Source organism: Pseudocercospora fijiensis (assembly GCF_000340215.1).
Source record: "Pseudocercospora fijiensis CIRAD86 unplaced genomic scaffold MYCFIscaffold_5, whole genome shotgun sequence".
In the NCBI taxonomy this organism is placed as follows: Eukaryota; Fungi; Ascomycota; class Dothideomycetes; order Mycosphaerellales; family Mycosphaerellaceae; genus Pseudocercospora; species Pseudocercospora fijiensis.
In genome coordinates this window covers 2,422,669-2,449,282 of record NW_006921536.1, presented here as the reverse complement: position 1 = coordinate 2,449,282, position 26,614 = coordinate 2,422,669, and the positions used below count along the sequence as shown (strand labels likewise).

Genomic DNA, 26,614 nt, shown 5'->3' with positions numbered 1-26,614 from the left:
GAGACGTTCAAGGCCAAGATAAATTCACTTCCTACCCCAGCAGCGCACACTCCTGGCCTCGGTTATGAAACTCATCAGGAGCGCATGTCCATGGTGACTTCGGGTTATCGTGACCCATCATTTCTCGCAACCGCACCAAGCCATCCGTATCCGATTACGGCGCAAGGTCCCCGGCTTGGATCTCCTGCGAGTTTCTCGCGTGGCTATGGCTCTCAAGGACACTCACCACCACCTCCTGGATTCGGTCCGCACGTTTTTGGAGATACCTCGCCAGATAACATGTTCCAAACTCCATCTGCAACGCGTCCAGAAGCTCATTCGGGAATCCCAAGCGGCATGCCAGCTGGAATGTTCGACTCGCCTAAGCAGCCTGACGTGACTTCCGCTGGCCATGCTGGCTTTACCACGAGCGCTGGTCTGAACAGTCCTGGGTTCGGAGGCAGCCAGCAGAGCGCTGGTGGTGCGATGGACAGCGTCTTTGCTGAACTGGTACACCAAGAAGACGACGGCATACCAGGTTTGGATGGAGCCAATGATGTCAGGGAAAGTAAGGAGCTCATGCCTTCTAGCATGAGCGGTGCCGAGAAGCCTGACGTGGACATGAGCGATGCTCGAGCTGCTGTTGGCGATGCCGTCACAGCTGAGGAGCAGCAGACGGCTGCCTAGTCGGCAACAGTCAAACATGCCTGGAAAGATTTCTGGGACGATTTCCTCGACAAATGAAAGATGAGTCGTCTTACATCTCTACTGGCCTAATACACCATTGAAGAGCCGGCTCGACCAGTATCGGCATACAACATCACTCCCTCAACATCATTATCTTTGTCGGGTTAAAGGATCGGCTTAAGGTTCCGGATGTATGGGAAGCGCGTGTAATATTTCTGGGTGCTCTTTCTGCGTGTGATATCCAAGTGAGTAAGGAACAAATGGGCGGAGCTATTGTACGGTACTCTGCAGAAGTCTGCCTTTGCGCGACCGTGTACTGCGAGGAGAAGTATTAGCTAAATCTTGCATGGGTAGTGATGTATCCCACAGGAATGTTGGAAGTTTCAGCCCTTCACTTCCACGCCCTCAATTCCGCACTTTCACTTTCAGTCAGCTTTATTTGTCAGGTGGTCCTGAGCTTCAACACACACAAAAATTGACGATGAACCAAAAGACTTGCCTGCATCGAGAAAGTGTCGATGGGAAATGACTGCCTTTCTTTTTTTCCCCCCCGAGACAAACAGCATTTCCTATATCCGGTACGTGGCTATTATCGAGTAAAGGCAGTCTGCTTCATGTTGCTCACTAGGTAGTCCCCGATGCAAGAACCTCGCGAAGTAAGCTGCAGGATGTAAAGTACAAATACATTTTTTTTGTTCGGCCCACAAGCTCCAAGGCAAGAGAGACATCGAGAAAATCATTTTTTTTTCCAGAAAATCTTTTCCATACTTACATGTACATACCACCTCCCTTTCACCCAGACATACATGCATGCATGCACCCACCCTCTTCTTCTTCGTCCATCTCAGCCTACCTATCAGGCTTAAATTTTTTATCTAGCCAATAATCCTAAATTACCACTCTCCTCCTGTCGGACCAAAAAACCCTTTTAATTTCTTCGAATTTCGAGCTAGCCGATGCTCCAAAGATTTTCAGGTCACACTTCCCTGGTAACGCGGATGAGGGTTGGGAGGAAAGATTGTTTCATTTGATGAGCAGGTGAGGTGACAAAGACAAAGGAGGTTTGGTGGTGCTTTGGGTCCGAGGAGGAGACTTTAGGGAAAGGGGGATCATGTAGAAGGATTAAGGTAAGTTTGGAAAAGGATGGGTGGTAGAGGCAGAGCGGTGCTGATGTCAGGAGGAATTTGGACGGTGAGGAATTAATGAAGTTTCATCTGTCCGACGTATACGATGTTTGCTGCTCAGGTGTGAAGGTTGATGGGGACGAATCAATGCTTGCGTCTCGCGAGGGCCGGTTGCAAAGTGTCTGATCTGTATGATGGTAATCATGAAGGTGTTTGTTGGCTCATCGTATTCATACAGAAGCTTGATCAATGCCTTGCTAAGGTAATTCCTGATTCGGTATACATATCCAACGACCATTCATCCAATTCTCCCAATGAAAAGTGCCTTTGCTTACGTTCGCTGCGAGAACACGACTTCCATATCCCCGAGGTCGACTGTGAAGTGGTCTTTGGTCTTGCCTAGAATTCTTGATCCGTCTTCACCAGGCGCTAGCTTGGCGTCGAAAGTGGTAATTATGCGAGCTGTGAGTGTTCGCAATTCCATAAGTGCTAAGTTCTTGCCGATGCATCCAAATGGACCCATGGAGAATGGAGCGAAAGCGTCCTTGTGTTTGACCTTGTCCTCTTGGCTGTACCATCGTTCGGGTAAGAACTTTTCTGGCTCGGCGTAGATGTCAGGATCTGTGGAGATTTGTGTCAGCTGGCTTCCAATGCGAGACAGAATGGCTGTGTTGATGCTTACCTCGTCCCATGCAATACATAGGTGTGAAGAATGTCACGTTGCCAGGGATGTATGTTTCACCGACTTGTAGGCCCTCGGGTGGAGTCACACGCTCAACGCCAGATGGGACTGGAGGGTGCAGGCGCAGCGATTCGTTGATACAACCATTCAGACATTGTGCTCCTCGAATGTCCTTTTCTTGCCAGTTACCTTGCATCAACGGCTCGAGCTCTTCTCGTAGCTTCTGAACAATTTCAGGGTGTTGAGCAAGATGATAGAACAGATAGGTGAACGTTGCAGCAGTGGTATCCGACCCGGCGACAATGATGAGACGGGCATCAGCTTGCAGCATAGGGTCTCGCTCTGGATGGGGAACGTCCTTGTACGCCTTCAATAACCAGCCCATGATATCAGACTCACGTTTGGTCTCGCCAGCATTCTTTACACGCCACGTAAGCTCATCAATGCAGAATTTCACGAACTTTTGATAGCCGGCAGCTGCGGCCGGAATATGCGTAAGCAGGCGGAAAAACCACGATGGCATTCGATATGCAAGCGGTTGCATGCCTTCGTCCAGCATCTCTAATTCATGTGGCTTCTCTCCCTTGTCAAGCATACCATAGTCACGGCCAAAAGCAAGTAGGCCCATAGCATCAAAAGAGAACAGGTTGAACCATTTCGTGAGGTTGGCAGGACTGCCCTCGTGGTTGACCATTTGGTTGATAAACTTGTCGTTCAATCTTTGGATCTCCGTCTCATAGTCTCGCAGAGCCTTTTCGGAGAAAGCTGGAGCCCAGACCCGTCTTCTCCGGTCATGAAGGCCCCGATCTCGAGTGGTGTGCATTGATGTCAGGGGCTTGTCGTTATCGTACCAAATAGCCTTGCCTACTCTTGACTTTGACCCATAGGCAAGCTCCATAATTTCTGGGTCGGTGATGGAAAGATTATGAGAGCCCACTCGTACGTATTTGCCATATTTTTTGTGCCAATCAGAAAGGTGGTAGTAGCCATCTGCTTTGCCCAGCTGGAATGACCACCAAAACTGCGATATTCTTGCGCCGTACGGCCCTGGGAATTTGTTCAATGGGTTGAGAAATAGTCGATAGAAGAGTAGGTTGCCATATATTCCGATGAGGCATGAAGCAGCGACCACATTTGTGAAAGCTGCAGATGCCAAAATGGTGTTAGAGTAGGTATTGATCAGAACGACTGCTAGTGCAGTGTATGAAGCCAGAAAGGTGACAACGTAGGTAAAGGCATGAAGATGTGTCTCGTAGCGATTGAAGTACAGCCAGTAGAGTGCAGTTCCCACGGCAAAGCTGCCTAAGCTTGCTGTCCCGGTCGACAGAGGTGCGTTCGCCATGACTGCGACCAGGTCGTTCAGGTAGACAGATTCCCGACACGTCGTGGGCAGCTCAATCGACTTTAATAAACGCCATGGTAATTTCCCCGCCATCGAGTCGTAGGCCCCGCATCAACTATGCATGGAACCGGCTGCGATTGCTTCGGGGCATAACTTAAACTGGTCTTTGCCGACCACTTTTGGAAACATTGTCACCATGTTAGCCGAATTTCATAGTTCGCCTATGGTGAAGTTCTATTGAACAGAATCGTCGAGGCCAAGCTAATATAATAATGTCTGTACAGGTGCGTTTCTCAATGACTTTGTGTGATTCTGCATGGTCAACGGCGAAATCGCTTACCGTAGAGGAGCGAGTTGTAAGTCACATCGACCGCAGATTTTCGAGCCAGATGTCGCAAGGGTATCATTTTGTGCGTTATATGCGTCGGCCGTAGTGAGATCTCGGCAATCGCGAACAGCATGTGCAAGAGTTTGTTATTTCCATGAAAGTCGCAGGGTGGTCGACACCAGTTCTGTGCCCGGCAAATGCGGCTATTCACTCGGTTAGGCCTGCTTTCCAGTCCTTCAAAAACTCCGGGAATGACTGGAATTGCCAGCGCAAAACAACGATTGCTGAAGCCAGAACGGATTGTGAACGAGCGAGCAAACCCCAGCGTGGTCATACAAGCCCCGCCACAACTCCACTACCCCTCGAATGCTATCATCATGAAGAGTTGCGTGGTGCGAGTCAACCAGAGAACGACCAAGCATTGGTCATGGCATGAAAACGAGTGGCTTGCATCGTCAGAGGAACAGTCCAGACTTATGGCACATCTTCGAAGGTAGCGGATTCTGGATCGATTTTTTTTTGTCATCCAAAGGCCATCATGTTGCGAGCGACGCGTTCAACGAGCCTCTCAGGTCCGGCTGTTTGGGTACAGCGTGCTCAATTTTGGGCCTGATCTTTGAACAACATCCATCTTTCAGCAGTCGGATCAATGGAGCGCCAAGATGAAACAGACGTACACGTCAATACAGATGCCAAAATTTCCATGCCGAAGGTCATTCTCACTGCGAAGTGCAATTGCCGTTCCCGTGTCGCTGATACGCCGCTTTAAGCATATACGTTCTCGAATGCTTGTCAAAGTTGTCACGCGAGTAGTCCTAGCCGAAGCTGCTCCATCACGGCAAACGGCGGACTGACAACCAGAGCATCAAGACCATTGCTCCCCGTGGGGCTCCACAAACAGCATGCAACCAGGGTGTGCCGATCTGTTGATGAGGGCTGCCAGGGGTGGGGGGATCGTTGGTCCGGCCGTCAGACATGATCGCAGCAACGAGTCGACCGCAGCCTCTCGCACTGGTCAGCAGGACTGCAGCATTGTGAGGTCCTGACTGTGTCTCCGTGCGGCTTGTGCTTGGTGGCTCGAAAGTCGAAACGCGTCTCGATGGGTCAAGATGCCATATTTTTACCAGAGTTGCGCAGCTTGGAGGTACCGTGGGAGATTCGGGATGCCACGACGATTGTATTGGCCTTACGATTTCTCGCGAGACATATCAATTGTAGTAGTGAACAACATCAATTGTGTCAAGAGAAAGCCAACATTTGGTGGACGCGTCGAAAATATCACGCACAGCGCAGTGGATTACTTACGTAATACTATATTGCCGGCGGTTGAATTGGCTTCGTTGATTGCCTATATCTTCGTCTATTCTATAGTCTAAAATACAGTGTAAAAATTCTTCATGCTAAGAGGTCACGTGTCTGTTATGTAATTAAGCTAACGCGTTACATACCCCCTTAGCTTATATAAAAGGGTTTTAGGCAAGGTAGTTAATGCTTCTTTATATACAAATAAAAGAAAATTAATCCTTTTAACTCCTTATATAGTGCTTTATTAAAACACTAAAAAAATGGTTTAAATCTATACTATATATAAGAGAGTCTTATTTTATACCCCGAGTACCCCGAAGGATATCATTACATAATCCGGACTGCGTATACACCTTTATATACGGTCCCTGTTACTAGGAACTGTTTTCTTCCTACGTAGTCTAAGTACAGACCGACACTATTAAGCCTTATATAAGAACTCGTATCGTTAGTAAAGTTAGTTTAGCTAAACTAAGCCCGTTACATTATTACTATCGGTTATTATATTAATCGCATAGGTAGCGTCTATTTGATTAGATAAAGGATTAGATAAGATATACATTGTTTAAATAGATTTAATAAATTAAGATAGGTAACTTAACTAAGGACGCTACCCTTAGCTAAGACTACTGCACTATTATTACTAGCACTAATACAATCGCTATAGACTTGTTATTAGTTAGTAGAAGTAACGCTCGAAGTAATAATATAGGCGATAGTAACGTACCCCGTAGGGTAAGGTTACCTATACTATTGTTTAGTCTATATTAGAAGGTAAGGTTAAGTCCTTTGTTCTAATTAGTCGTCGTTATCGTATTAGACACTTTTGTTAGTACTAATCGATGAAGTTGTGTTTAATCGACTTAGTTACAATTAGTAGATAAGTAGGGGGCGCCTACTACCTATTATATAGAGTTGTCTTCGTATTGCGGAAGAGGAAGAGGTTGTTAGAGGAAGAGTTGCTTCCTTATATACCCCTATAACTGTATATCTTAGTTAGTTGTTAGGTTAGGTAGTTTAGTTAGCCTTAGCTATTTAATGAACCTCTTTTAGTTCTAAGGGCTATAGAGCTTAGTTATTCTATCGGCTAGTATATCTTATATAGCTAGGTAGTTACATTGAATCCTTCTAGCCTTATATTCTTGCCTTAGCTAGTATTAGTGAATGTCTATATAGCGGAGCTTCGTATCTAGTTTGCTAGCATTAGCTTTAATAATGCGGATAGTCTGTATATTGTTACAGTATAGCATAGGAATGCTATCTAAGGTAAGGCTAATGTTGTTAAAGAAACGCTTCTACTAGATCAATTCTAAGCCTATATATAAGGCAGCTAGCAGTTTAGCTTTAGTCGTAGATTTAGTAACAGTTAACTGTCGTGCTGCCTTCTAATTAACTAGTCTATTAAATAGGCTGAATATCTATCCCTCTAACGACTGTCTCGTACCCTTATAGTTACTATAGGATGCGTTAGAAGCTCTGTAGAATTTATAAAGCTGTTAGCTTAAATAAGCGGTAATTGTTAGTCCGTTTGCGTTATACTCTAAGTATAGGTCCTTCGTATTTAGCAGGTACCTAATGCACTAGTCTGCTGCTGCTATGTCTTCTGTCCGCGGGTTCTATAGAGCCTTAGACAATAAGGACACTGCCTTAGCTATATCCGGCCTAGTTTGAACTGCTACAAAGTTAAGTGCCCCTATACGGCTCTAGTAGGCTAGGATCGCTACTAGATTAAGTCGAGCACAGTTATCTTTACTAGAAGTTAGTTTCTTATATAGCTCGTATCTAGTTAGTAGGGGTGCCTTAGCTCTTCGACTAGCTATTGCGATACTGTATCTTTAAGCTATCTTCTCGGTATATGCCTTCTAAGATAGCTACAGTTTCCTGTTCTGCCTATCGCGTATAATTTCAATACTAAGGAACTATAAGAGCTTTCCTAGGTTACTAATTTCATATTCCTTTATTAACTTCTACTTAAGATCTATTGCCTTCTATATATACTAGCGGTAATATAATAGTATAATATCGTCTACGTAGAAGAAGATAAATACCTGTTTGTCTAGGTCGGTATATAGGCAGTCTATATTATCTACTAGTTGTATGCTAAGTTTGTTTTCTAGTGTTATAGTAAAGTGGTTGTACTATAACCGAGGTAACTCCTATAGACTATAGAGTGCTTAGATTAGTTTTAACACCTTCAGCCTTTCTGCTTAAATCTATTAGGCGGCCTAAGGTATAGCGTATATAGGAATATAGCATTAAGGAAGGCATTGACTGCATCTATTTACTTAGCTTCTAGGTTAAACTTAGCTACGATAGCTATAAGGGCTCTAAAAACTCGTATAGCTAGTATTAAGGCATAGGTATCTAAGTGTGTGTTCTTCTAAAGGTCCCCTCTTGTATATACTCTTGCTTTAAACTTAATCAGTCGACTATTAGTATTACCCTTATATTTAAATACCTAGGTAAGAGGTAGGAGGTTAGGTTTGTCTAGTATGTTTAGATCCACCTACTCGAATGTACGTGTCTCTAACGCCTTATTAAATTCCACTCTTATAGTATATATCTAATGCTCTTTAAATTTGCTCTTTAGTACCTGTCGCTAGTTGCGTAGCTCCTTTAGCAAGTCTAATACTTTTGGTATAAGGGTTAGATCGTCTTTATTACGAGGAAGTAGTAGTAGTAGATCGCTGTCGGCTTGATTATTGTCGGCGCTATTACTATATATTAACCTAGCTTCGTACTCTGCTGCTATATATAGGTTGCTAAATAGAAGGAGGTTTCTCGCTTAGTCTCGGTCGTTAATATAGTAACGGATCGCGGCTGCTCGCTGTCGCTTGTTTGGATTGTTAACACGATAGTACAGACCTCCCACATTTAGCAAGCAACGACGAGACACACCAGCTGCTTTAATTAGCATTAGTAACTTGGTAAGCTCTGTACGCAGATAACACGCAGCAAACTCATGTCTACACCATCCGCGTAACCTAGTGCGTCTGTATTGTTAGTAGGGGTGTGGGTGCTAGCATCGCTCTTAGGTTGTTAAGGTTGCTAATTAATAGTTAGCTAATTAATAGTTAGTTCAACTAATTCACTTAGCACGTTATTACGCGGCTATAGTATTTCGCGTAGATTAATTAGAAAGTCTTGTTTCTATATAGGCACCTATACAAGCTATAGCTTAGCTAGTGCTAGTAGTTAAGGTAGTAGTAGTTCTAGTCTAATAGGGTTATCTGTTAGCCTGTTAACTATTATAAGTCGACTAGGCCCTATTAGTATATCTACCCCCTTAGCTCTAAACCTAACAAGGTCTAGAGGTATGTCGTAGGCTTCTCGAAGCTCGTTAAACTAATGCTCCGAGGCGGGTACTTGTGCCTCTTCGAGATTACTATATTCTTCTGCAAGCTCTTAATTAGTTATAATAACACCTAGGTCATTATTATAGCTATTATAGAACTTGGTTTCATTAAATATAACGTCCCTTATACGTAGCACTATTATTCGTAAGGGCACCTATGTCCTATAGATAGAGTGTCCTTTATATCTATATAGGTATCTAATATAGGTGCGTAAGGCTATTTTTATAGTGTTTAGTAGTATAGCCTTCCTTTTGCTATTAGTTGCCTCTGTACCGTAGATTACTAGATATGCCCTTGCTCCAAACTAGTAGATATAGGCTACATTTGGCTTATAGCTAGTACTAATCTTATATAGGGTACGCATCGATAGGTCGGCTATACGTAATCTTAGTAACCTGTTAGCTAGGAAGGTTGCTATATAAACTGCTTCTAGCTATAGGTTATATAGAAATCTAGCGTGTATTATTAAGGCTCGAGCTACCTTAATAATAGTACGGCCTACTCGCTCTACTAGGTCCTGTTCTAATGTATATAGGGCTGTTAGCCTCTATATAGTATAGTTATTGCGTAGATACGACCGAAACCGAAGGCCTAAAATACCTCCCTTATTGTTAGATAATAGGTATATAATGTCTCTGCTAATGCTGCGTACGAAGGTAGCTATTTAGTTCCAGCATTATAGAAGAGTTAACTCCTAACGATTGCTAGTAGTCTATATAAAATAAAGGCTAGTATTTAGGTCGTATACATAGAAAATGTACTAATTACTATTATAGGCTGGATCCAGCTGTATTAGGTCGGCTGCAAGGTGTCTATATAGAGTTAGTATCGACATATTATAGTGCCTTAGTCTCCTAGAGATAAGCCTCTTGCCCTTTACTTGTATATACGTAGGACAAAGTAGTGTTCTTAGTACCTTATTGTTATGTATGTAATCTCTTATTATTCTATTAACTCTATCCGCAAGCTCTTACGCTCTCTTAGAGCCGAGATATCTAAACACCTTATATATTTGTTTAAGGGTAAGCTTCCTTAGCGGCAGTAGGCGTACGGAGCGTCGAGCTATTACGTAGGCTAATATTATAGTTGTAGTTAATAACTGAGACAGTCAGAAAGGATATAGGTATAGCTTACCTTTATCCCCTATTAGCTGTTTAAGCGGAGGTTTACCGTCTACTTTATAGGTAATATCGAAATAGGGTATATAGTTGTCCGGTCTAACAAGAGGGACTAGTAGTTTCCCTTATAGGTTGTAGAGAATATTATCAAGCTTATTGTGCTTAAACCTACGGTAATAGAAGATTGCCCCTATAACAATATTAGTATAGAAGTTAGGGATATAGAGGCATTCCTTTAGTTTAATAGTTAGGGGTTTACCTATTACTAAATTAATAGTAAAGGATGCCCTTCCGATAGCGATAACTTTGTTATATCCCGTACTAGTTGCAATAGTAGCTCGTAGTGGAATAAATATAGCCTAAAAGTTGAAGCGACTAGGGTAGTTAACAATATTGCAGTTAGATCTACTATCGTATATTAGGCTAATAAAGGGATTCTATTTCTTGCCCCTTATAGCTATTAATAGATAGGTAGTTAGTGCAAGGGTGACTAGGGCGAAGGCTAATAGGTCTAGAGTGTTAGGTTTGAAGAAGCAGGCTAGTAAGACTTTGTCTAATCTATTCCCTATTCTAGTATCGTCTCTATCTTTAGCCGAAAGTCTATAGTATTGCTAAGCAATCTTAATAGCTAGTAGGTCCTTAAAGAACTTAGCCTGTCTTAAGCAGAAGCCCTTGTTCTTACGCAGGTAGGCCTTAAAGTACTTCAGTTTTCCTTTCTACTTATTATCCTTATCTTTCTCTTTAACCTATTCTCGAAGGCGGTAGTTTACTATAGTGCACTTGCCGCGGTTTTTATAAGCTTTCTTTTCGCCTATACTAGTAAGCTTAGCATAGGTCTTTAGTATACGGTTGCCGCTATTACTGCGGCCCTTATTCTTATTAGGCTTGTCGTTATCGTCCGTAGCTTATAAAGCGGCGTTAGTACTAGCTTTACCTTCTTTATAGATAATACTAAAGGATAAACCCTTCTTCGTAGAAGTACCTAGCATATTGCGGGCATATTCTCGTACTATGCTAATTAGCTAATAGAAGTTGTTAACTAATAGCTCTACCTAGTATATTATATAGAGCCCTTTGCTATAGGTCTTATCTATATTCGTAACTATAGTATATAGGTAGGTTACTAAGTTGTTAACTTCCGGGTATTGTATACGTTTTATTGTCTTATAAAGGTTAAGCTATTCCTCGTACTAGTACTTAGGGTCCTTTATCTGTTTAGAATTAACAAGGCGTTAAAGCTCCTTACTAAGGGCAGTCCTTTACTATTAAGTATTAGGTGCGAGCTTGTTCTTTAATCGAGTTAGAATAAGCCGTATAGTTAGTGCTATATTGTCTATATTAGGATTAGTAATCTCCAAGTAATAGCGAATGTCTATAGTTGTAGCTAGATATTTAATTGTCTTATTACGAGCTATCCTAAAGCGTTTAAACTCCGCCTTCCTTATATTAAAGTGTTCCTTAGTAAGCTTTGCCCTAGCCTAATATAGGGGGTTAGTCACAAGTTGTTCTATATCGAACTTAGGAAGAAGGGGTTACACTAGTTTAGTAGGCTTAGTCGAATACAGACTAGTAAAGACCTAGGTCCTACATCTAGTTAGATACGTCTTAGTTTGCTTAAACTACCGATCCTATTCGTTAGGTCTACGAAGGACAACAAGCTTACTACTACTAAGGCGACTAGCTAATAAGAGGGCTATTAAGGATATACTAACTTTAAAGCGATTGTAGAGGCTTAAATAGATAGCTAATTTCGTAGTACTATTAAGACTATCGATTCGATTATTAGAGGTCTCGTAAAATAGAAGAAAATTCTTTCCTACTATAGAAGTCTCTAATACCGCGGATTAAATCCGGGCTTATAACTATTACGTATAGCGTAGTAGATTACTTACGTAATACTATATTGCCGGCGGTTGAATTAGCTTCGTTAATTGCCTATGTCTTCGTCTATTCTATAGTCTAAAATACAGTGTAAAAATTCTTTATGCCAAGAGGTCACGTGTCTGTCATGTGATTGAGCTGACGCGTCACAGAAAACAACACATCATCATTGCCAAGACGCCAAGCACGTCCGCGGGTCCGCCCTTCTCCTCTGCTCCGTCCGTTCTGCTCGACATTGTCACATATACATGTATATTGACTGTAACTATCCGCAGCATGCTCATTATGCAACCAAACCCGCAAGGTCGATCTGCTTATCACTGTACATGCATTCAATACCGAAGCCAGACCGCCCATATCTTGTCCATACGCTCCCATTTCGATTTCATCATCCAAATCTCCTAACAACACCAGGTATTTATTGCACGTCGAGCACAGCCTCACGCTGAATATGCATACACACTGCCCAGCTACAGACCCCCGTCTGAGTGACACATGCAGCTCCGCCTCCAACGTTGCACAAAAAATGCAAGAAATCAACCCCGGTCGAAGCTCACATGTCCCGTACCGTGGCCACCATGTGCCGTCATAAGCATGTAAAGTGGGCGTACAAACCTCAAGAGTCAAGATACCGAACACCATCTCTTGATTCCGTCCGTTACACTCATGACATCGTAGAGAAAATTTCTCCGCCAGGACTACTTCATGGCTCAGACAGAGGAGACGATCGGACAGAAGTGTTCGGGAACAGAAGAACTCACTCCAAGACAATCCGCCAGAACAACAACCTCAAACCTCGACTTCTAATCAAGACAAACCCAAAACCAAAAACATGGACAACCTCCTCAACAAAGTCCCCAACATGGCTCCCGACGGACCTCTGGGCACAGAAAAGAAAGGTCCACCCATCCTCTTCCTCCCACCCACCCACCATGCTGACAAGTACATGTAGGTCCCTTGACAGTAATCGGAGACCCTCTCGGCCAAGTCCTCAGCTACGTAACGAAACCCATCGGCCTAGTGACAGGCAAGATCGGGAATCCGAATGGTGAGGCGCTTCTCGCCGTACGAAAGCAGGCCGAGCGGGAGGGAAAGTATACAGATGACGATAATCACAAACCGGATTCGGAGTTGCCTGGGGGTGAGAGGATTGGTGGGAAGGAGCAGAATGGGGAGAATCCGCTGGGCTTGTGAGATTGACATGTCTGTGAGGATGGAATTGGGGTTTGGTGAGGGGGTTGGGAATTGGTTTTGGTAGCGTGAGTTCTGGTTGATGAGCATATAGCGATGTTGAGACGGTGTAAGATACTGCAGTCGATGTGAGCTTTGAAGGCATGAAGTCACTTCCGCCTGATGATAATACTATTTAACATCCGGAAAGAATGTCAGAAGCCGCTGATTTCTCTGCGCTGTCCATCGTGAGACCATAGTAGTACTTGACTTGGACCCAGGCTCTGACGTATGTACAATGGTACGCCGTCCGGGATGGCAGCCACTCCGCGAGATCCCGATCACTCTTTTGCTGGTTCACTTCGTCGGTCACAGCGAGCAGCTGAGGTCGAGTTAGGCTGGGAAAGTTAGCATGGCTTCTGCTAGTAACTTTAAGACCCCTCGTACTCGTTTGCAAATTGTTCGCGACGTGCAGCAGTCCAATCCTTTGCACCCGAAATCCATGCTTCCTTCAGTGGCACCAAGTGATCAATGTCAACGTCCGAAGCCGCCGTCCATGTGGCACCATCCTAGACACACCTGTTAGTAATGGCTCGACGAGTCCAAAAGTCCTTGCTCAGCGTACATAATATGAGTACCAGGTTCCAGAAGTCGCTGCACAAGCACCATCCTGCTGCACATCTGATCCATCACGCTTGAGAACAGTCTCGCGAGTGTTGCAGCTTCCGTTGATAGTGATCCAGTGATTGAAATAGTCACGGCTATATGCCGGATTATTCGATTCGGCAGCAGTTGTTATGGAGCTCAAATAAGATCTTGCGGTCGCTGCAGAGACAGGAGTTGGCAAGTTTCCTCGCTTGAGAACCTCAAAGTGTGTAGGTGCAGCGAGCGCACTGGTAGCCGCGGCCAGAGCGACGATAGTCGAAGTGAAGCCCATGTTGTCGTGAGCGTCCAGGAACGTCAGTCTGCTGTCCTTCAGCATCTTCGAGGCGTCTCGAGCTCTCTTAAGAGCATTGCAAGTGATCTGTCCGACATCTTGGCCAAGACCTGTAATAGGCAGGTTGATTGGAATTGTAGTACCATTATCCGAATGTGCATGAGATAGTCCAGCAGGCTATCGACACGTGCGCTGATAGAGCAGTTATCATTGTCTTGTTATTTCCAGGCTGACACTCCCAGGTAGCGCAAGTGATGTTTTAGAAGGTCAAGCTGCAGGAATGCCAAGGCCAAGATGCCGATCGCAAAGGCACGATCTCCGCTGAAAGCGCAAATGGCCGGCGAACTGCGCAAAGTGGTATTTGGGATCTGCATGCCTCTGTAGCCATGTCAAGCGCCAAGAGGTACAGTTAGTCGGGTAAGATACCGGAACTGGTTATTCTCCGATTTGCGGCACTCTTGAACAGTCAGAGCCGTCCTGTAAGCGCAACAGGTCTAGCCTAGCAATATATGAGTTGCGATAGACACCACGGGCTCTCTATGATAGTACTGCGTCACTCGCCTAGGAGATTGGAAACTTGAACTGGCCGAGCGATGAGCCAGCAAGGGCGGCATCGACCATTGGCATTGTTTGTTGAGTGTTGACCACCAGTTCAGGATTGAGAAACATATCCCATTCGAAAGGCAGATCCATCGCGCCCCAATCGAGACTTGGAGCTTCGGATAATGTGCTGCTTGGTCCAGCTGAGGGATGGTCTACGAAAGGTGGCGCCTCAGGGATAGCATTCAAGGCATCCAGTTCTTTCTGCTTGCGTCTCCGTGCCATAGCGATCAGAGCGGTCGCCTGGTTGTACGCTTCCCGCACCATATGTGTGTCGTATACCGTAGCGACGTCATGCATCAGAGCCATGATCTCCTCGATATGTGACAAGCTTCGTGGCGAGCCCACCGAGATCACCACGCAGATAAGCTGGAAAGGCGTACAGATGACATTCCACCAAGGTGTCTTGTCGGCAAGGCATTTTCGAACCGCAGTAAGAGCAGATTTCCCAATCGATATGACCAAGTCAGCACGATCTTTCGCATCCGTCAAGCTCATGAGCCAGAGCCGACGATAAATGGCAAAGGCGAGATCTGCTTTGAGCAGCGAGATGAAGTGCGACTCTGTCTGCATGGCTTCGATCTTGGAAAGAGCATGACTCAATGCTGCTGGCGGATCAGGTTCACGGTCTCGGTCAACGAAGTCGTTTGGGAGCAGTTCAGCCAACTCCATGAATTGGTGAGCATGGGTACCACTCTCAGCCGCAAACTTCTTAGTGGTGACAACATCGAAATTGACTCTTGTTCTTCCGTACTCGAAGGACAGGATAGTGTTCAGCGAGCGTGCAATCCAGAACAGCCTTCGACGATTCTTCGCAAGCTTGTGATCGTTCGTGGGGACTTGAGGATAGACAACCGCGATGGTCTGAATCTCCTTGTGCAGACCACTTGCTTCAACTTGATGCATTGCGATACAGCTCGACATCCAAGCTCCATGAGGCCGAGAGGTGAGTCGAAGGTAAATGGTTCGTAAGATCCAGCCGGCGATCTGGTTTGGAGTCGGCGAATTGCCGATGCTGCGTTGCATAAGTACTCTCTTCGCATCGAGGAACATGGCCTCTTCTTTCGGATGAGGCGTCGCGGAGAAGAAAGAACCTAAGGCGGCCATACCCAACGCTACGGAATCAATGTCCTTCAGTCCGGAAGGGTCGAGGAAGCGAGCTGCCATGGCCTCCATGAACTCTGCTTCATCGATCAATCCAAACTCTGGGCGGACCATCTTGAAGTATGCGCTCGCTAAATTTTGGAACTCCATCCAGGAGATGTGCTTGGAAATAATGATGCGCTCTTCCGCAGGTTCGGGTCGTATACCAAGATGCCAGGCGAATGAATGCAGTCTAGGTATGCTTTCAGACTCAAGGTCCATACCAAGTATACGAGGAAAGGCAATAGCAGAATTGGCTCTGACAAATCGTGTCTTGACCGGATCGAGAATCCCGCGATGATGGAAACGAGCTCCCGGCGCTGTCAATGGATGTGCTTGCAACTGGATGATGCTTGGAGGTGTGCGTCCCATTTCCTGCTTGGGCGGAGGTTCTTGCGCGACATCTGCATTCTGAGGCATGGACGCCCGCTTCGCCTTTTGGTCATATTCGCATTGGTATTCGTAACGCACACATGTTGCACATGGAAGCCTTCCATCGCTGCAATGTCGTCAGTCTCATGAGAATTTTCATATACACGCCATCTCTTCCACGTGAACTTTGCTCGGCAATTTCCTTGAATGATACTATTTTCTCGCGATTGGTACATGTATATATCGATTGGTATGACGCAATGAGAGTTACTGTAAGACGGAGGATGCTCAGCTCACCATTTTCTCTTCCGCTGGCGACAAGGCGTGCATGCGGCTCGGGAGCGCTGGCGGCCTTGTGGCGTCGAATGGTTCTCCTCCTCATCTGGACTTAATGAGCGTTTGCTGCCAGCATGAGTGCCGTTAGTAGACATAGTTGCAGCGTGAAGGTGTCCAGGAGGAGAAGACGAGCGGCTATGGTGGAAAGAGCGGCTGCAGGACCGGGCCGGATATTCTACTGTAGAATGCTTGGCCCCAAGGTGTTCTGTCGTAGTGGCTGTGTATCATGCACTTCAGTCTACAAAGCTGTCTTGGAACCGCTTGGCATAACTAACGTTGAGAGACAGAGTAAGGTACGGGTACCCGCGTATATATTCAGTCGTCAATGTCCGAACGATTCGCAGAATCCAGCTGCAATGATCCATTCCCCCGATCGCGGAGCTGCGAGCCATCTTACCTCCGTCCAGAGAGCTGGATACCGATATAAGAGGCGTCTAAGGTAGGGTGATTGTGGTATCTCATTGACCTCGCATCTCTTCAAATTCTTCCTTCAGACAGCCTTGCATCGCAGGGTAATTTCACAGGCACAGAACCGCACAGAAGATCACGAAGCTCTAGCATACCACACGCACACCAAGATCCTCAACCCAATATGTCCAGCAACAAACAAGTCATCTTGATCACAGGAGCATCAACGGGCTTCGGCCGCCTCGCCGCCCAAGAACTCTCCAAAGCAGGCCACACCGTCTTCGCAGGCCAATACTCCCACGACGGCAACACGGCTCCCTACGAAGAAGAAATCGCCCAATTCTCCCACCTCCACTCCGCCGACCTCCAACCCATCCCCCTCAACCTCCTCTCCTCAGAATCCCTAACCTCCGCCCTCTCATCCATCCTCTCCCAAACCTCCGGCCGCCTCGACACAATAATCCACAACGCAGGCCACATGGGCTTCGGGCCCGCCGAAGCCTTCACATGCGAACAATACACTCGCATGTATGAAATCAACGTGGTAGGAGCTCAACGCCTCAACCAACTCGTCCTCCCTCACATGCGCGGCAAAAGGTCAGGACACATAATCTGGATTTCATCCTCGTCAGTCTACGGCGCGAAATCTCCCATGTTAGCACCGTATTTCGCTGCGAAAGCGGCCATGGATTCTTTGGCGCAGAGTTATGCGAAAGAATTGAATGCTTGGGGGATTGAGAGTACGATTGTGAGTCCGGGGGTTTTTACGAAGGGGACGAGTCATTTTTCTGATGCGGCGAGGCCGGAGATACAGAGTGTTGTGAGGGAGTATGAGGAGGGGCCGACGAAGGGGTTGGCGGAGCAGACGATGACGGGGACGGCGAGTTGTGTGCCTGAGCATGCGGATCCGATTGTTGTTGCGGAGGAGTTGGTCAAGTTGGCTGCGGTGCCGAGAGGAGGGAGAAGCCGTTTAGAGTGTTTGTGGATCCTGCGCAGGACAATTGCGATGTTGCTGCGTCGTTGGTGGATCGGTTTGGGGAGTTGTTCTTCAAGAGGATGGACTTGGAGACGTTCCTGGAAGTCTGGCTCTGAGGCGGCAGGAGACGGTGAGGGTGGAGTTACGTTCATTTCGTCGCTAGTTCAATTCATCGAGCTTATCTCTGGCTCTCATCTCGCTTTGATTCCGAGGTAGCATCTCGGTTCGCTTGTGATCTTCGTTACTATGCTTACATTGTTTCTTCCATCTCATCAATCAGTAGTGGACGCCTCAAGCGCCTCTCGCTATGGCCATTCAAACATCAACGCCGTCGACAACGATACCCTTCTTCCAGTTGTAACACATCTTGCGAGCGACCTCATCAGCCGCTTCGTCAGAGACCAAAGCTCCGACCATGTAGAGAGCACCGTCCATGCCAGAGGCGACACCAGAGGTGGTGAGCACGCGAAGACCACCCAAGCGCAAGTTGGCACGCTTAAGGACAGACTCGCGGCGAGAGTTGCTCATCTTCAAGCTCATGCTTCCCTTACGGGCTGAGGATGGGCGACGGCCGTTCTGGAAGCCATTGGAGCGTTCCTCGATCGGGCTGATACCGCCCGCAGAGCTCTTGCGGCGCTTGTACTCCTTGACCTCCTTTCTATTCATGATGTATGGGTTCTCATCTTCGTTCTCGCCCAAGTCGAAGCGAAGGTTGTTGACGACGTAGCGTTCCTCGACAACGTCACAGCGATCGGTCATGTCACGCTGGGCAGCGTTGGAGCAGATGATCTCGAACTTGGTGATGTAGTCTGGATGGGTAGTGGCAGTCAAGCCTGCAAGGATACCGGTCTCTCCCAAGAAGAGAGATCCAGTGCAGACGGACATGAGGGAACGCTCGCGGCTTGGATTCTTCTTCTGGAGCTCAGCGAAGGCCTTAATGATGCCCAATGGCTGGCTCTTGGCCTTGATTGGACCTTCATGGTTGCCACCTGGGATGACGAGAACATCGATCTCAGGGAGACGCTTCATAGCCTCGCTGTAGTCGACGTGTGCGCGGAAAGAGGCACCTTGAGCGGTGACCACGTGCTCGGTGGGGCCCGCGAAGATGACCCTGAAGGCCTTCGACTCTGGCTTCTTCGGGTCGTGCAGGGCTGAGGCGAAGACTTCGAGCGGTCCGATAGCGTCCAGAGAGTCCTGAGTGCCATTGTCAGCATTGGCGGACGGCGAGGTGTGTGTCATAGGCCTACCATGCCCTCGTGAAGCGTAATAAGAACCTTGAGAGGCTCGAAGCTCTCAGGTTCTTCAACGATTGCACTCATCTTGCCGGGATTGTGGTGTGAAAGTGTTGTTTGAGGTGGACTGTGTGGGAGTGGAGAGGTTTTTCAGGAGGACAAGTGGGAGGTACCAGTCTTAAGTACCTCAGCCAGGGCGTCAGTGGTCAGAGACGAGACAAGACATCACGAGACTGACTTCGAAAGAGGGCTTGGCTTCCCCAGATTATCCCCGCAGCAGAAACAACAGACCCACAAAAGACAGCGGACCGTTGGCTGCCGCGTGCGCTCTATTGGCTGCAAGTGGGCGTCGGTATCGGATGTCGGTCAATGCCTTGGGCACACACACCAGCTCCGTGAAAGTTTCCTGCCCAAGACATTAATTGGCATCGCTATAGACGTGTTCATTTCTGATGACTCTAATTCTTGAGCGTGTCATGGAGAATGGGTCTTCGCGAGACAAATAGTACGACTTGTCACGCCTTCTTTGCCCCTCGCAGGCCCCGAAATCGGCTAAACATCCTTGATCTTCCGATACACTGAAGGTTCTTTGTAGAGTGGCACGAGACCAAAACGTGCCCACTTCGAAGAAGTTGCTAGGTAATGGAACGACCAGTGCGCTGCTCCTCTTCACATTAACTCTTCACCTTCCCTTCCCATACTTCACTCTCCATTCATCGTTGATACCCTTGTAATCGTGTATAGTATAGCCTTCAAATATCTCCTTCACCCAACTCGACTTCCTATGCTTCCTCAGCCCCAAATCCGTCAACAACATATCGGCATAAGGTATTGCGTCGTATACGAACTCGGGCCACCATTTCGAGAAGCCCCAAGGATATCTCAAAGCGCCGAATCTGCTGCTCAAAGCTGTTTGCCAGTAGACGTCTCGTTCGTCAATATTCAGTTTGTTGTTCATATAGGCGTACAGCCATAGGGATTGAGTTTCGGCTAGGACGATATTCGTTGTGCAATGCACCATTTTCACGAAAGCCAGAGATCGATCGCCGTGAGCTGTCAGGCCTGGTGGGGCGATTCCACGGTAGAGTCGGAATGGGGTGACGGGTTGTGTGTATGGCAGCTTGTTCTTTGGAGGATCGGCTAGTCGTGGGAACTGGCGCAGTATTTGTGAGTCTGCCCGTTTGTCCAGGTCCGACCAGAAATCAAGCTCGCCACGACTGTATGATTGACTTGGCACGCCGATCGATGCATCGATACCTCCCGGCTTCCATTTGATAGTGGGGACTAGCTGCCAGCCTGTGATCTGTACGAGCACGTCGGTTTGTTGCGAGGCCCCGTCAGCGAAGTTAATTGTTCCACCGGAAAAAAGTGAATCGACGTCTTGATGCTTGACTGTTACTTGACCCGATCGGACGAAGTCGTGTACATCGGTTGGATAATTATGTATGCCAACTCGTGCTGTCCAGAGGAGGCTGTAACAGGTAAGCGAACATCAAATACCTCTGAACAACTTCGTAGACCTACCTTTCACTCGGCTCCAGATGCTTTAGCCGTTCTTCTCTTCGATAGCCAGCAACCTCGATTGTACCATGCCGCACGTTTTCCCACCATCCATCTATCAGCCACCTTCCAATCCGAGTCTTATTCAAAAATCTCCTGATCCAGCCAAAACCATCGTATGATCCCCAAATGCAGGGCGAGAACCAGGTAAAGAATCTCGTGCACACTACATGCTCGAGCATCCGAGCCCACGGTCCAATCTTCACGTACGGCTTTGACATCCACACTGCCCCTCCACCTGACTTCCGTACGATCCAGTCCACTTTTTTGCCATGATGAGCGAATAGCCACACAGCATCGTATCCAATCTTGGAAGCGCCAATCACAGTGACGTGCTTCACACTCGGATCTCGTGCTAGAGCTTCAGCCTTGTCCTTGAGGCCGCCATGGTTGAAGATCGGCCTGCCGAATTTCTCATGCCCAGGAATCGTGATTGGGTTCGGATTTGAAGCAAGACCATTGCACATGATCAATTTACGGGTATAATGTACAACCTCTTCAGAGTCGTCATGCGTCGATTTTGTCGTGATCTTCCAGCCACTCTCCACCTTCTCGAGTTCTGTGACTTTTGTCGAGAAATTAATCCGTCGGAATATGTCGAAGTGATTGGCATAATCGGTCAGGTATCGATACATAACCTCTCCAGAAATGTGCATGTCCTTCTTCAAGCCATACTTCTCAGCGTACATGGGAAAGTCGGAATACTCATAAGTGCTGTAGAGATTGTTTGTGCATAGACCTTCATAAAGATTCTGTTCCGCCCAAACACCGCCCAGAGTAGTCCTCGTTTCCAGAATCGTCAAGTCAGTCTCGGGCGAGAGCTCTAGATATGTCTTTGCAGCACATAGACCTCCGATGCCTGCGTGATTGGTCAATAAGCGAATATCAAGAAAGATATTGAACCACTCACCTGCGCCAACAACAATCACATCCTTGAACTGCGTCTTTTCGTCCATCTTGGGCTCGAGCAAAGTAACCGGTGAAAGAAGAGACAGGAAGAATTGAAAGTAGCAGACATTCAGAACGTGGTGACTTACCCTCGGGCCGGTGCCTTGTACAGTATAGCCATGCTCTACAAAGTTGCCTCGATACGATGGCCGCAGGCGCGATAAGGAGCCTGGAGGCCAGAGCCCCGCAGACGGTAGGGAGATTTACAGTGTCACGTCGCAAACCTTGATGCCCGCATCTCAAGTAGGATATATAAAGGAGTTGTTTGAACCATGTATTTTGAGGCTGTCTGGAGAGCACCATAAGGCAGCGGCGCTCGATATAGTTCCAAGCCAGGGAGGCTGCGAAGGCTTGGCAATCGAGCGTTTTTCGTCGCTTTTCCGTATCTTGCTCCTGTGCAAAGAAGCATCAGTTCCGTATATGTGAGAAATTGAAATTATGATGGCTGTCTCGTCTTTTTGATCACTTTCATACGTTTGACTATTCTTTTGACCTCCCTATGCGATGCAGGAGCGCCGACTAGGCGCTTCTTCAACCAAGCCAAAGCGCCTTTTTAAAAATGCTCAGGTATAGCCAGCCCGACGCGCATCGCGCGCTCTATGATCTTCATAATGCCCTTGTTCTCGTGTCCAAGCCGCCGACTTCTATTTCCACTTTTGAACGACAACGCCACCTCTCTTGAAATCGTTCATTTCGCCAAGCACTTTTGTTTTGTCCGTAAGCTCTTGCGGAGGGAAGGTAGTCTGGAGGACCCAGGGCCGTGCATTTGGTTGAGCAGCCGTGACGAATTCGTAGACATCTCCAATAGTCTGCGTGGTGTTGAAGCGACTGGAAAGCCTCGTGCCATCACCGAGGCGGACTTGTATTTGTAGTGTTGGTTGCGACTCATCGACAGTGTTCTCCGGAGCTTCGGCAGGTGCTGAAGTTGCGGCGCCGGAGCTGCTGGGTGCTGCAGCATGAGTTGACGAAGAAGCGATGCCAGGCGTTGGAGAACCAAGACGCTGGCCTGATCCACCGAAGGGCTTGTACTTCGGCTTCGGTGCGACATAGTTCTCGCCCTTGTGTGGGTCTAGGTTGAGATCGACTTCTTGATCAGGCTCGACATCGAGCAGCGCCTTCGGCGCTCGGCCTTGATTGATCTCTGACATGATGTTCTGGTTTGCTGGATCGTCAAATCGCAGGAGTGGTCCATCGTCGATACTGACTCCGTCTGCCCAGAGGTGCAGCGTGCGTGTCACGCGCGGCAGAGTCCTGCGCTGTGACCTGCTTGCCTCCGGGTCCTCAACCACTCTACTGGGTGCATCGTCGCCTCCCAGAGTTTGCGCACGGCCTGAGAAGTTGGCGCTGCGAGGCTGCTCTTGCTCATCAGCCTCGCCAGGAGGGCGATCACGGTTCTGACGAGCCTGGTTCATGATGTTGCGGAAGTGGTCGATGGGCTGGTTACCCTCACCCGGGTTCTGTACCGCCAAACCGCTCTTCTCGCCACCTGCGAACATGTCCTGATTCTCATCCTTCTCATCGTCCTCATCTCCACCACTCTGCAAGTCCCGTAATGTCCGCATCCTCGATCCGTTGCCTCCACCGCGCGTGGTCCGACTCGAGCTTGATGGTGCAGACTGTGCCGATGTGGGCTGGGTTGCTGGCGTTGGTGCAGCGTCTTCCTCGTCGTCTTCCTCGCCTTCATGCTCTTCGTTGGCGGCGAAGTAAAGGCCGACTGCTTGTTCGAGGTCCCAGTTGGCAGCGTTGAGAGCGGTTTGCGCCTACAAGTATTGGTCAGTTGAAAGATTTGAACTCTGGTTGAGGTAGTTCTGATGTGTACCGCACTGGGGTTCGCGCCTGTGACAGCGCTGAACTGGGCGATCTTGTCTTGCTGGTCGCTGTCCATGCTGCTGGACTTGCGCGATCCCGAAGTAATATTCTCTGAGCGAATGGATCTGCTCTGTACTAAGACCAGAAATGGTTAAGAACACGCAGAGAAAGTGAGTGTGTTTGACGTGGCAGGTTGGCCGGCTCAAGAAGTTCCCTCGTTCGTCAGGGTGGGGCAACAACGACGGAGCTTGGACCGCGGACTCTCCAACCACAAACTCACGATGCGGAAGGAAAGTCCGTCTCCGGCACCTTCACCCACCCACCATACATACCATTCACCTACCGCCCGCTACGACCGATCGTTGCATGTGCCAACAAGCTAGTCGGGATCGAACACGCGATCGTGCGCCAACGCTTCGCCCCACCCTCTGCGCACTCGAAATCTCCTGCAGAGGTCCAACTCCATAGCAACAGCGAGCATGTCTTCTCACCATCCTCTCTCCGAATCGCAAACCACGTTCCCTTCCGACAGCGAAAACTATGACGCGAACCACAGCAACCAAGACTCCTCAGATGAGCCGCCTTCGGACTCATCAAGTCCGATGATACTGTACTCACCGCCAACCTTCTGGAGCATATTACGCGGAGCCGCGATAAATCTCCTCTTACCATTTGTGAACGGATTAATGTTGGGATTTGGAGAGTTATTTGCGCATGAGGCGGCATTTAGACTAGGATGGAGCAAGACGAAGGTATGTCTGAGCGTGATTCGGTGATCGCATGGGCCAGTGGGCTGTCAGATGGAGAGGAACAATGCTGACATGACATTCAGGTCTTTCCAGCACACAGATCACACAAAATTGGGCCTGGTATCGAAGTGAGAGACGACCCAATTGAGCAAAGGCGGCGAGACGGCGAGGAATTGGACATGTACACCGCGCTTGAATAAACAAGAGATTTCCACTGAGTACTTCCACGTAGTGCTCTGCTGTACATAGAAAAAGACGACCATCTCCAGCGGCATAGAAAGTCACCAGAAGGTCGGCATGCCTAATAGTGGCTGTTTTGAAGCGTTGATCAGAGGGAAGGAAGCGGAGCGCAAGAGGCAGTCCGAGGAGTTCGTGACAGCTCTAGCAGTCAAGGTTCTGCTCAAAAAAGTGGCATGATACCATATGCCTTTCTTACGCCCTATTTTGTCGAGACGCATTTCCTGACCACTGAATTGCAGGTGTTCAATTGTATATGCCTCGGATCTACGCCAAGGATCATCAGGTGCGATCCCTGACCAGCTCGCTTGTGACTTGCTGCATCTGTCTCCGCAAAAAAAGCTTCACGCGTTCGTCTTCTTTTTAGACATTGGCACAAGATGATGCCCAGTAGAGGGTTACAGATTGTTAGAGGCAAATTGCCCAGAATATATCAGTCACAATGTCGAAATGTAACGATCTCGATGTGGTGCTCGATGGTGCAGTACTGAATGGAGAAACAGCTTTCCTCGACACCACGGCCTAACTCCCGAACCGCATCGAATGCTCGAATTCAAATAGTGCGAACATCGACACCATGGACGAGATCAATACCAGTCGCCATCCCCTCAATCGCTGCCATCAGATATGCATCGACAGCTCCTGCCGCGCAACAAACAGCACAAGCCGCAGCCACGACCACGACCTCAGCAATACCTCCGCCAGAATCGACCGCAACATTTGCGAACCTCGATACAATCAACCTTGACAATATTGGACAGCCAGGATATGCCGACCCATCCGCAATACCGGAAGGCATTGGCTACCTCAAGCAGATCGGTATTGACTTTGGGTTTGGTCCCACGAGCGCGATTGAATGGGTGATAGAACACCTCCACATTTGGGGAGGTCTGCCATGGTGGGGATCAATACTCGCGACTGGCGCCTTGATGCGTATCATAATGTTTCCACTATACCTGAAGATGAGTGATAGCTTGGCTAGACAACAGGCTTTGGGTTCGGTCACGAAGCCATTCTATGAGCGCATGAACGTCGCGAAAAAGAGCGGTAATACTGCGGAGGTCATGCAAGCATGGCAGCAGGTTGCTGTCATACATAAAAGAGCTGGTGTATCAGTGGGTTCTCAATTCTTGCCCATGGCAGTTCAAGGTGTTCTCGGATTTTGCGGCTTCAGACTGATGAGAGCGATGGTGGCACTACCGGTACCAGGACTTCATGACGGAGGATTCCTGTGGATCACGAACCTGACCATGACCGACGGATACCTCATCCTACCCGCCGTAATGGCTGGCGTTATCCATGTAATTGGAAGAATCGGAGGAGAGGCAGGAACGTCGGCTCAAATGCCTCCTAACATGAAGAAATTAATGATATACGGTATGCCTGCGCTTATCTTTATCTTCACGGCATTCCAGCCTGGCGCGATAGCGTTGTGGTTCTGCGGCACTGGCGCAGTGGGATTGATCCAGTCACGTCTGCTTCAACAACCGGGCTTCAGAAAGTTTTGGAATTTGGCACCGCTCTACAAACCAGCCCCAGGAGAAGGGGCCGAAGGCGGACTGTTTGGAGCCATGTTGGGCAACAGCGTGAAAAACGCGCAAGAAAAAGCCGCGGCCAGAGCATCTTCCGCATCGCATGCCGGCAAGAGTGCATCCTTTAGTCAAGCCAGCTACCAAGCACCTGACATTCAGAAATCGCGAGGCGGAAAGACGATTGACGCGACTTTGGTGGACAAGTCAGCGAGCGATATGGTCCAGCCGCAGAAGAAGGGAATGTTCGATGGGATCACCAATCTCCGAGACAAGGCTTCAAAGTCGTTTGCTGATGTCAAGAAGAGGGCAGCACAAATAACAGAACAAACCCCAGAACAGAAGGCTAAGGCAATTAAAGACGACTTCAAAAAGCGAGCCGAGGCATACGAGAGGAGAGCACATGGGCGGAAAGGCCGATGAGGAGACCAGCGTGAGGTGTAACTGAAGCTCTTGCTTCAATATGTGTATGTTTGTGCACCAAGAGATTCGGATGAGCATTGGCGCATGGTGGAAACGTGTATAGAATACATATACAGCGAATAATGCATCGACGCTTCTCTCCCTTCCAGGCCACCTACGAAAGGATGTCATTCACTCGGCCAGTCATCATCCTACGATTTGTTGAAAGCTCAATGAGCTTGAACTCACATCATGATTTTCGCAAGCTTTGGAGACTCACCTATACCACGACTTCTCCCGATCTCCTCCGCGCGAAATACAATTCTGCCGCACAACAAGATGTCAGGAGCTCAGGTTTGGACTCTGGACGCGCATCGTCTACAATCATTACCCAGGGAACTGCA

General features: G+C 47.9%; 12 protein-coding genes across 12 annotated transcripts; 6 read left to right on the top strand and 6 right to left on the bottom strand.

Moving 5' to 3' along the window:
- Positions 1-719: 719 nt before the first annotated feature.
- On the top strand, positions 720-1,195 carry MYCFIDRAFT_175567 (uncharacterized protein; the record flags this gene model as incomplete). The annotated part of the gene is made up of 4 exons (XM_007929292.1): positions 720-730; positions 770-911; positions 937-977; positions 1,021-1,195. 4 exons carry the CDS (start codon positions 720-722, stop codon positions 1,193-1,195), a joined length of 369 nt encoding a protein of 122 aa, XP_007927483.1.
- Positions 1,196-1,934: 739 nt separating this feature from the next.
- MYCFIDRAFT_215553 (uncharacterized protein) lies at positions 1,935-3,816 on the bottom strand (the record flags this gene model as incomplete). Its single annotated transcript, XM_007929291.1, has 3 exons — positions 1,935-1,977; positions 2,126-2,411; positions 2,473-3,816. Coding segments are annotated over 3 exons (1,673 nt in total), but the record flags the coding sequence as incomplete, so codon positions are not given.
- Positions 3,817-3,935: 119 nt separating this feature from the next.
- Positions 3,936-8,482, top strand: MYCFIDRAFT_175565 (uncharacterized protein; the record flags this gene model as incomplete). The annotated part of the gene is made up of 15 exons (XM_007929290.1): positions 3,936-4,004; positions 4,031-4,040; positions 4,070-4,174; positions 4,204-4,224; positions 4,253-4,275; positions 4,304-4,584; positions 4,610-4,782; positions 4,814-4,871; positions 4,941-5,057; positions 5,086-5,156; positions 5,182-5,198; positions 5,227-5,362; positions 5,387-5,434; positions 8,380-8,426; positions 8,471-8,482. The coding sequence occupies 15 exons, from the start codon at positions 3,936-3,938 to the stop codon at positions 8,480-8,482; spliced, it is 1,188 nt and encodes a 395-aa protein (XP_007927481.1).
- Positions 8,483-12,634: 4,152 nt separating this feature from the next.
- MYCFIDRAFT_77682 (uncharacterized protein) lies at positions 12,635-12,996 on the top strand (the record flags this gene model as incomplete). Its single annotated transcript, XM_007928953.1, has 2 exons — positions 12,635-12,701; positions 12,755-12,996. 2 exons carry the CDS (start codon positions 12,635-12,637, stop codon positions 12,994-12,996), a joined length of 309 nt encoding a protein of 102 aa, XP_007927144.1.
- Positions 12,997-13,168: 172 nt separating this feature from the next.
- MYCFIDRAFT_29525 (uncharacterized protein) lies at positions 13,169-13,909 on the bottom strand (the record flags this gene model as incomplete). Its single annotated transcript, XM_007928734.1, has 3 exons — positions 13,169-13,370; positions 13,420-13,541; positions 13,598-13,909. The coding sequence occupies 3 exons, from the start codon at positions 13,907-13,909 to the stop codon at positions 13,169-13,171; spliced, it is 636 nt and encodes a 211-aa protein (XP_007926925.1).
- A 786-nt stretch (positions 13,910-14,695) lies between these two features.
- Positions 14,696-16,383, bottom strand: MYCFIDRAFT_12662 (uncharacterized protein; the record flags this gene model as incomplete). Its single annotated transcript, XM_007928715.1, has 2 exons — positions 14,696-16,151; positions 16,322-16,383. Coding segments are annotated over 2 exons (1,518 nt in total), but the record flags the coding sequence as incomplete, so codon positions are not given.
- A 569-nt stretch (positions 16,384-16,952) lies between these two features.
- Positions 16,953-17,745, top strand: MYCFIDRAFT_77685 (uncharacterized protein; the record flags this gene model as incomplete). The annotated part of the gene is made up of 1 exon (XM_007928954.1): positions 16,953-17,745. A coding segment is annotated over one exon (793 nt), but the record flags the coding sequence as incomplete, so codon positions are not given.
- Positions 17,746-17,862: 117 nt separating this feature from the next.
- On the bottom strand, positions 17,863-19,116 carry MYCFIDRAFT_86694 (uncharacterized protein). Its single transcript, XM_007929289.1, has 2 exons — positions 18,992-19,116; positions 17,863-18,938 (listed from the first exon to the last, which is right to left on the bottom strand). Exons 1-2 carry the CDS (start codon positions 19,061-19,063, stop codon positions 18,060-18,062), a joined length of 951 nt encoding a protein of 316 aa, XP_007927480.1. The 5' UTR covers positions 19,064-19,116; the 3' UTR covers positions 17,863-18,059.
- A 542-nt stretch (positions 19,117-19,658) lies between these two features.
- Positions 19,659-21,492, bottom strand: MYCFIDRAFT_77688 (uncharacterized protein; the record flags this gene model as incomplete). The annotated part of the gene is made up of 3 exons (XM_007928955.1): positions 19,659-20,448; positions 20,501-21,395; positions 21,447-21,492. The coding sequence occupies 3 exons, from the start codon at positions 21,490-21,492 to the stop codon at positions 19,659-19,661; spliced, it is 1,731 nt and encodes a 576-aa protein (XP_007927146.1).
- A 636-nt stretch (positions 21,493-22,128) lies between these two features.
- MYCFIDRAFT_29594 (uncharacterized protein) lies at positions 22,129-23,369 on the bottom strand (the record flags this gene model as incomplete). Its single annotated transcript, XM_007928737.1, has 2 exons — positions 22,129-23,244; positions 23,304-23,369. 2 exons carry the CDS (start codon positions 23,367-23,369, stop codon positions 22,129-22,131), a joined length of 1,182 nt encoding a protein of 393 aa, XP_007926928.1.
- A 397-nt stretch (positions 23,370-23,766) lies between these two features.
- MYCFIDRAFT_138248 (uncharacterized protein) lies at positions 23,767-24,242 on the top strand (the record flags this gene model as incomplete). The annotated part of the gene is made up of 2 exons (XM_007929288.1): positions 23,767-24,045; positions 24,126-24,242. Coding segments are annotated over 2 exons (396 nt in total), but the record flags the coding sequence as incomplete, so codon positions are not given.
- Positions 24,243-24,770: 528 nt separating this feature from the next.
- On the top strand, positions 24,771-26,377 carry MYCFIDRAFT_154619 (uncharacterized protein; the record flags this gene model as incomplete). Its single annotated transcript, XM_007929287.1, has 1 exon — positions 24,771-26,377. The coding sequence occupies one exon, from the start codon at positions 24,771-24,773 to the stop codon at positions 26,229-26,231; it is 1,461 nt and encodes a 486-aa protein (XP_007927478.1). The 3' UTR covers positions 26,232-26,377.
- Positions 26,378-26,614: the final 237 nt, after the last annotated feature.

What these genes read in the sequence shown, in the direction of transcription:
- MYCFIDRAFT_86694 (XM_007929289.1), bottom strand. Translation starts at nt 19,063, where the DNA reads ATGAGTGCAATCGTTGAAGAACCTGAGAGCTTCGAGCCTCTCAAGGTT. An exon ending in TTACGCTTCACGAGGGCATG is followed by an intron (nt 18,939 to 18,991) that starts GTAGGCCTATGA and finishes AATGGCACTCAG; the next exon opens with GACTCTCTGGACGCTATCGG.